This window comes from Amphiprion ocellaris, chromosome 5, assembly GCF_022539595.1.
Source record: "Amphiprion ocellaris isolate individual 3 ecotype Okinawa chromosome 5, ASM2253959v1, whole genome shotgun sequence".
In the NCBI taxonomy this organism is placed as follows: domain Eukaryota; kingdom Metazoa; phylum Chordata; class Actinopteri; family Pomacentridae; genus Amphiprion; species Amphiprion ocellaris.
The window spans coordinates 38,991,230-39,000,752 of record NC_072770.1 but is presented as its reverse complement, the minus strand read 5'-3'; the positions used below and the strand labels follow the sequence as shown (position 1 = coordinate 39,000,752).

The 9,523-nt window shown below is 35.3% G+C and overlaps 1 protein-coding gene across 1 annotated transcript; it reads left to right on the top strand.

Annotated features, from left to right (window-relative positions):
- The first annotated feature begins 2,606 nt into the window (after positions 1-2,606).
- dynlrb1 (dynein, light chain, roadblock-type 1) lies at positions 2,607-8,219 on the top strand. Its single transcript, XM_023270795.3, has 4 exons — positions 2,607-2,729; positions 3,022-3,097; positions 4,677-4,844; positions 7,816-8,219. The coding sequence occupies exons 1-4, from the start codon at positions 2,727-2,729 to the stop codon at positions 7,857-7,859; spliced, it is 291 nt and encodes a 96-aa protein (XP_023126563.1). The 5' UTR covers positions 2,607-2,726; the 3' UTR covers positions 7,860-8,219.
- Positions 8,220-9,523: the final 1,304 nt, after the last annotated feature.

The window sequence follows — 9,523 nt, the reverse complement described above, 5'->3', positions numbered from 1 at the left end:
AATTCTCTGAGTTTTCTGTGACTCTGAAACTATTATTTGAAAAACTCCTCCAGGTTTTGGATTTCTTCCCCGAATTCCTCTTTACTGGAGTCATTTGTTCTGCAAATTGACGACATGTCTCATTTTTGTCATTTTGTCACTCGTTTTGTGTCAAAACAAAAAAAAGAGACAAAAATTTTTCATAAAAAAGATACAAAGCGAAAATATAGACAACAAAAAATGACACAAATGGCACAAACGAGAAAGAAAAGACAACAAAAGGGGAAAAAAAGCAAAAAAATAGACAAAAAACACAAGCGAGGAATAAAACAACAGTCAGACAAAAAAGGCAAAAAAACAAGACAAATTAAGACAAAAATGAGACACAAAACAAAACAAGAGACCAAAAAATGTGACAAAAAAGTTATAAAAAAATAAAAAATGGACACAAACGACAAAAGAGACAAAAAATAACAAAACAAGAAACAAAACGACAAAAAATGAGACAAACGACACAAAATAAAACAAAAAACAGACAAAAAAAATTACAAAGCGACAAAAAAAATGGAAAAACGACTGAAGCAAGACAAAAATGAGACACAAAACGACTAAAATGAGATGGAAAATTACACAAATGAGCACAAACGACACACAAAATGACAAAAGCAAGAAACAAAATAACAAAAAATAGACTAAACACAAGCGAGACAAAAAGGAAACACAAAACGAAAAAAACGACAAAATATTACAAAAATGAAATGCAAAACCACAAAAGTGAGACACAAAATGACCAAAACGAGACACAAAACAACAAAAAATGAGACAAATGACATGAATCGTGTCGTTTGTGTCATTTTTTTGTCGAGACAAGGATATTTGATAAAAAAAGTTACAAAGTGACAAAAAATGGACAAAAACAACACAAAAAATGACACAAACGAGACAAAAAAATTACAAAAAAGAACCAAACCAAAAAAATAAAACAAATGACAAAAGTCAGACAAACAAAGACAAAAAAAAACAACAAACAAGACAAAATATTATAAAAATGAGACATAAAACAACAATGAAAAATCTAATATTTTACTTTGTGATCTAAACAACTTGTCATGGTCTAGAAATTATTTTAAATTTACAGTTTTACTAATTTACAATCTGCAGTTAATGTCTTCTCTGTAATTTTTACACTTTGAGGGCCGGATTGGACCCTCTGGAGGACCGGTTTTGGGCCATGGGCCGCATGTTGGACACCTCTGGATTAGACGAACATTTATAGCTACAAACAGGACAAACTGGACATTTTCAGATTGTTCAGTGATTAAAAATATATTTGACTGCAGAGATTAAAAAAACCCCAAACTGATTCACTGTAACTCAGTTGTTGGTTAAACTGAATTTTATCAGAAGAAACTGGAAAAGAACTGATGCAAACAGTCATAAGATTATCATAGTTTTTAGTTTAGTTTTTTAGTGTATTTTCATTTGCCTCTGCAAATTACTGCTGCAAGATTTTAAAATATAAATAAACACATTTCCTGATTCACATAAAAGTCTAAAGTTTCAAACATTATTCTGACATGTTTGGTTGATGCAAACGTTCAAACTGGTCCTTTAATGGATCATAAAACGGTTCCGTGACCTCAAAGAGATCACAATAATCATAAAACAAACCAAAAATGTTTGCTTCTTCTAAGTTTACATTTGTTTTTTAAATCTAAACTTTATCAGAAATCTTTTAGATTAATTTAGCGCAGTGGAAAGAAAAAATATGACAGTTTACATTAGTCTTTTAGAGTTTTCTAATGAAATTCTGTTCATCTGATAAACTAAAGTGAGTTTAATGAGCCTTACCACTACAATAATAGGTATTTTAATTAGTTTAACAAGCTGATTACTGAAAAATTCCCTTTTCCAGTAACTTCTACACTATTCAAAAGGAAACTGTGTGTTTATGCACTTAATCAGGATAATTATGAACACAAGACTTGAAATTAACTACCTTTCAAAAAAAATTTAAAAACCAAATTTTCTAATAAAATGCTTTTTAATCATTTTCATGTTTCTTTTCTGTGGCAGATTTTAAGGAAAACAATTCATTAAAAAACATTTTTCATTATTCTGAACTTCAGTTTTGTATTTGGACCCAGAATTAAAGTCTTGAAAACAACAAATTCAAGTTTTGGCAGTTCGCGATATTATTGTCAGCCGACCTGTAGAACATTGGCATTATTATTTCTGTAATTATTATTATTAGCATTGTTGTCATTTTAAAGGTATTAATTAATATAATTAATAGTAGTCATAGTGTTGTTATTTTTAGATTATCATCATCGTCAGGAGTTATAAGAGTATTTTAGCATTATTAATATTAATGTTTAGTATCAACATGAATAATATTGATTAGAAGGCATAGTGGTGGCGATTGTATTTATTATTGTTGTTTTGGTTCTGGTTGCAGTTGTAGTAATAGTTGATGTTATTAATATAACTCAATAGCACTAGTTTTTTTATTAGTGTTCCTTTTATTATTATCATTATTATTATTAATAATAAATAAGTTTAAGAATCCCTCCAGTTTTCTCCGAGACCTCGAACAGACGAAGAAGAAACAACTTCCGGTACAGCGCCTCCGCTGCCCCGGAAGTTGTTTCTTCTTCGTCTGTCATCAACAACAGTTAGCCGTTAGCTGCTACCCTGCGGAGCTCGGAGACCAGATTCTGACACGGATTTCTCTTCACATATCTACCATGGTAGGATGGAACAGCTACTGGACGTTTATTTCATAATCTGGTTCATGATCTATTTGCGGCTCTTGCTTGTGTGAAGTTAAATCTGGGGGGATTTTGGTAAAATGTTAGCTGTTGCTAGCTTGTTTATCTAGTCGGGCGTTGTCAGTTGAACCTTTTAGTTCTTCTGCTGGTTTTCTGGCACTGATGACATTTGAACGGATCTAATGTTGTGTTTCTGGCGTTTTTCTTGGTTTTAAATCACTTTTAAACTAAACGAAGCTGACCGGTTAAATGCTAACCCGTGTTTTGTCAGGCTGAAGTGGAGGAAACTCTGAAGAGGATTCAGGGCCAGAAGGGAGTTCAGGGAATCATCATCGTCAATTCAGAAGGTAAAACTACTTTAATTAAGCTGGATTTTAGTAGTTTGTTTCTTTGGGTGTTTACAGGTGACACCTCTTGTTACCTAGCAACCGTAACCCCACCCACTACCATTGATCTATGTTAGTTCTGTTATAGAAAAACACTCACCACACTTCTTTCAAGTCAGATTATTATAAATGCTGTCACTGCTCAACAACTGCATTATTTCTATGTTGAAGAGAAGAGTTTTTCCTCCAATGAACAATCAAAAATATTTTAGAACCAAAATATTGAAAGTACAGGTTCTGAAGTAAAAACTGAAAGCAACTAAAGTGAATCCATCTGCCATAGTACCACTAATCAGGAGGTATAGAAGGAATCATAGTACCACTAATCAGGAGGTCTAGAAGGAGTCATAGTACCACTAATCAGGAGGAACAGAAGGAGTCATAGTACCACTAATCAGGAGGTATAGAAGGAGTCATAGTACCACTAATCAGGAGGAACAGAAGGAGTCATAGTACCACTAATCAGGAGGCCTAGAAGGAGTCATAGTACCACTAATCAGGAGGCCTAGAAGGAGTCATAGTACCACTAATCAGGAGGTATAGAAAGAGTCATAGTACCACTAATCAGGAGGAACAGAAGGAGTCATAGTACCACTAATCAGGAGGAACAGAAGGAGTCATAGTACCACTAATCAGAGCTCCTAAAATGACTCCACAGACAGTGAACTACTTTCTCCATCCAGCTGTAAAAACAGACGGCAGCTGCTTCAGACTTGGCTCAGGGGTTCTCCATGGAAACCAGAGTTAGTGTGAAGCTCAGTCAGTGTGAAGGAACCTTCAGAACATCAACCTCTATGGACGGAGGACCAGAACTAAACCTGGCTGCTGCTCAGAACTAAACTTCCAGATGAAAGTTTGCTGAAGAACATGAGAAGAAGCCTGATAGATGTTGGAGAACATTGTTTGGTCAGATGAAGATCAATGAGTTGGACTCAGATGGAGTCCAGATGTTTGATGAGAACCTGAGCAGGACTACCACAGTGGATGCAGAGTCCTGACAGTGAAGCACGGAGGTGGGAGTGTGATGATCTGGGGCTGCATGAGGTCAGAAGGTGTTGAAGACATTTCTAGATGCAGCATGAAGGTCTGAGGAGGAACCAGAATACTGGCTGACCAGATGAAGAAGATTCCAGCAGGAGAACATCCAAAAACTAAGAGTCTCTTCACAAGAACAAAGAAAGTACGATCTGAATAACTTTGCGTCCTGACCTGAATCTAATAGAACACCTTTGGATGGTTTAAAGAGAAAAGTAGAGCAACACAAGCCCTCCAGGAAAGATCAGCTGAAACAAATCGTCTCTGAAAAATGACAGAACATTTGCAGAGGAGGTTTGAGTTTTTTACCAAAAATTTTAAAAAGTACTGAGGAAATCTAAGATTAAAATCTCAGTAATGAAGGGAAACTGAGCTTTGAGCTGAAAAACCCAGAAAGCGTCCAAGAAAGACGTTGTGATGCTCCAGATGAAAACAAACTTCCTTTAACATAGTCCTTTAATGTATTTTGTCTGTAAATCTGATTGTTTCTGTATTTTGCTCTCAGGAATTCCCGTGAAGACGACTCTGGACAACTCGAGCACGGTGCAGTATGCTGGTCTGATCCACCAGCTGGTCATGAAGGCTAGAAGCACCGTCCGAGACATCGACCCCCAGAACGACCTCACCTTCCTCCGGGTCCGGTCCAAGAAGAACGAGATCATGATTGCTCCGGGTGAGAAAAAAAACACTGCGACCCTTTACAGCGACATCTGAATGTTTGATTCAGTAAATACATCTGAAGTTCATATGAACCAGATGTAGAGAACATCTGGTTCAGAAACAGATCCTAAGATCCTGGAAAAGAGAATCAACCTTCTCTTTTCCAGTTTTCTGCTCCGTATTGATCAATAATAGGTATTGATTGGCTCAGCTTACACATCAATGGTCGCATTTTTATTTCATGTTTTCTGTATTGTTCGCTAACCCTACTCTAATCACAGCAACAGGGTTGCTAATCCATGCTAATGTTGAAGAGGGGACATAGCTTTGCTCTACCCATTCTGTAGGAAAACTGTTGCATGGTGTTGATGACAAAAACAAAACATAAAATGACAAAAACGAGACAGAAAATGAAAAAACGATACAAAGCAACAAAAACAAGACACAAAATGACAGAAAATGACAAAAACAAGACATAGAATGACAAAAACGAGACACAAAACAACAAAAACGAGACATGAAACAACAAAAATATGACAGAAAACAACAATAAAACGAGACATAAAATGACAAAAACCAGACACAAAAAGACAAAACCAAGACTTAAAATGACAAAAAAAGATACAAGACGATACAAACCAGACACAAAATGTCAGAAATGACAGAAAATGAGAAAAACAAGACACAAAACAACAAAAACAAGACACAAAAAAACAAAAACAAGACACAAAACAACAAAAACCAGACACAAAACGACAAAAACAAGACAGAAAAGACAAACTCCAGACACAAAACAACAAAAAAATCGAGACATGAAATGACAAAAACATCAACAACATGTTGTGGGACATGTTCTATCCATAATTATTATTATTTAAATATTATGTTGATTGAAAAAATGTTCCCACAATTACAAAAGACATCAATGAAAAATAAAACCAAACAAAGGAGATTTAAACTAGATTCTAACTGTTTTATTAGAGATTCAGTTTGGTCATCAGGGGGCTGGACAAGAGAAAAATGGCAATTTTAGGGGACTCCAGACTTATTTGGTATTTTAAAAAATATTTTCAATCATTCTTTTCTCCTAATTTTTATAGATTTGGTTGCAGGACAAGAACATTTACTCAACTACTGCATGTTTTAGTATTTTCTACATTGATGGGTGAGATGTAAAATGTTCTGGAATGACCTTTATGTCGCCCAGCCCTGTTTAGAGCAATAGGAAGAGAAAATATCTGACAGGAGACAGAAAGTAAAACTAGGAGACATTCAAAACCACAAACATCTGCGGAGAACTTCGCATCTATTTGTGTAACTTTGCATAAAATCCTGACCGACCAGCTGATGATGATGCTGCCGATCTTAGAGGCTGAAATCCAGTTCAGAAAATCACATCCAAGACCAGAGAGTTTATCCAACAGCTGAGTGCCGTCAGATAAACTCCCCGATGAAATCCTCTTTATGGTTCACTCTGCAACCACAACGTCCATTTTAAAGTGCAGCGAAAAGGACCAAAATTACCGCAACGAAACACAAAATCAGCACAAAAAGACCCAAAATCACCACAAAAAAAAGAGGGTAAATATATCACAAAAAGCAAAAAAATGTCAAATGACCACAAAAAGTCCAACAATTATCACAAAATGGCCCCAAATCACCACAAAAATAGTGAATCTACCACAAAAAGAAAACAAAGTCTTCATCCAAACATCCAAAATGACCACAAAGGGAGATAAATATACCACAAAAGGAGCTAAATATACAACAAAAAGAGCTAAATATACCACAAAAGGAGGCAAAGTTTCCACTGAAAGATGCAAAATGACCACAAAAAGACACAAAAATCTCCAACAAAACACCCAAAATGACCACAAAGAGGTAGATATACCACAAAAGAGCTAAATATACCACAAAAGGAGACAAAATTTCCACCGAAAGATGCAAAATTACCACAAAAAGCGGTAAATATACAACAAAAAGCGACAACAGTAGCAAAAAAAGACCCAAAATCACCAAAAAAAAGTGAATCTCACAAAGCCATAAAATCTCCACTAAATGGATCAAAATTACCACAAAGAACCATCTGGTTCTTCATCTCCAGTAACTTCATCAATGATCAGAGTTCTACCTTCATACTATGAATATTTCCAGACTTCCAGGTCCTTGAGGTCCATAGAGGAGAACGTCCCCTGGAGAAAGTTCTACAATACACCTGCTGACAACTGGAGAAAGTTCTAGAGTAGACCTGCTGACAACTGCAGAAGGTTCGAGAGTAGACCTACCGACAACTGGAGAAAGTTCTAGAGTAGACCTACCGACAACTGGAGAAAGTTCTAGAGCAGACCTACCGACAACTGGAGAAAGTTCTAGAGCAGACCTACCGACAACTGGAGAAAGTTCTAGAGTAGACCTACCGACAACTGGAGAAAGTTCTAGAGTAGACCTGCTGACAACTGCAGAAGGTTCGAGAGTAGACCTACCGACAACTGGAGAAAGTTCTAGAGTAGACCTACCGACAACTGGAGAAAGTTCTAGAGCAGACCTACCGACAACTGGAGAAAGTTCTAGAGCAGACCTACCAACAACGTCTCCAGGGGACATTCTCCTCTATGGACTGGAACTCTGGAGATATTCAGAGCATGAAGGTAGAACTCTGATCATTAATAAAGTTGCTGGAGATGAAGAACCAGATGTTCTGAGGAGGTTCTGGGGGAGGAACTGGTTGATTTTTTAATGAAACGTTTGGTCAGATTCTAAGTCTTGTTTACTCATTCTGAGATATTTTCTAAATTTAAATAATCAAGTCTTTGGTTTTAGGGAAAAATTACACAAAAAGCATCTGAAAAGTTTTATTAAATCGAGGAAAACATTTTAAATCCAATGCTTTGAGGTGTTAGGAAACATTGTTTGAACCTGTGTGAGGTTTTATTTTGACATTCGTGTTGCTTCCTCTAAAAACTTTCTTGTGTTTTTCTTCCCAGATAAGGACTATTTCCTGATCGTCATCCAGAACCCGTCAGATTGAAGTAGCTGCAGCTCCACTCTTCACTCTTTGATTCGTATTTAAAAGAAAACGGCCAAACTTTTTATTAGCTCGTCCTTGATAAACCTACAGATTCTGTTCACTAGAAGCTTAAAAACGGATGGTCGGCCTGCAGGCGCACTTCTTTTTCCATGTTTTAGCATTCCAGCTCTCCTTTCAGCTCACCGTCTGTAACTGCTGTTAGAAACGAAGCTGGAGGAGGGAAGATAACATCTGCAGAGTTCTCAGCATCCTGGTGGAAAACTGGGGTTATTTATTTAGACATGAAGTGTAGAGGACGACATTACAAACACTCTGTTGGTTATTTGTAACTAATTAAGACATTAAAAAAGCCAAAATGGATTCATGTTGTGTTTTTATTTCTATTGTAGCTTTGGAAGAGTTTAACAAACTCCTGACTTTAGCTTATTTGATGGTAGATGAATATGTTTTTACGTTTCTGAGACTAAAAGTCGCATTAATTTGACAACAGAATGAGCTCATAAACTCTGACTTTCTGATGTTGGTCGGATTATTTTTTGATAGTTTTTGTTATGGAGTCATTTTGTGTTATTTCTAACAGCAGTGTTAATGCACCATCTCAGATTATATCGAATATTTTGGCTGAGTTTTGAGGATTTTGTGTCTTCAGACCTGAAAATTTTACTACTTTTACTCTCAAATACCCATGAAGCCATTTTAATGGTTCAGTATCTCCAGAAATAAAACTCCAGCAGCCATGAAACGTGGTGAGAAAAGAAAAGTTTATTGTAGATCCGAAGGATTGAATGGATCCATAAGAGAACACAGTTTTAATTATTGGTCCTTGGAAATGGGAAAAAAAGTGCAAAAAAGCAATTTCGAACCAACATCTAGACCTCTATGAACACCAACATCTAGACGTCTATGAACACCAACATCTAGACCTCTACGAACACCAACATCTAGACCTCTATGAACACCAACATCTAGACCTCTATGAACACCAACATCTAGACCTCTATGAACACCAGGTTCTGTTTCCTACCAATGAGTCCACATCAACATTTAGTCTAAACATCTAAAAACTGGAACCTTGTCTGGTCAAACTTTAACACATCAGATTCTACTGATGTTAGAGCCTCAACAGTTGGAGAAATGTGGACCAAAGACTGGATTTTAGTAGAAACATGGATCCATCCATAGATAAACACTGACAGGAACTTTATGGAGACACTAGACCAACCTGGATTAGAGATTCTGCACTTTTTCCTCATTAATATTAATAATAATAATAATAATAATAATAATAATAATAATAATAATAATAATAATAATAATAATAATAATAATAATAATAATAAATTTGGTTTTAATAACCAGTGTTGCAGGAAAAAGCTCCATGGTGTTATAAACAATTAAAAAATAATAATACTAATAATAATAAAAATAATAATCAAGCTTGTTTTAATGAGTGGCGCAGCAGGTAGAAGCTCCAGAATGTTATAATAAATTAATTATGCTACTACTACTACTACTTTTATAATTATTATTAATATTGATAATAATAATAATAATAATAATAATAATAATAATAATAATAATAATAATAATAATAATAATAATAATAATAATAACAATAACAATAATAATAATGATAGAGTTGGTTTAAATAACTTTTGCAGCAG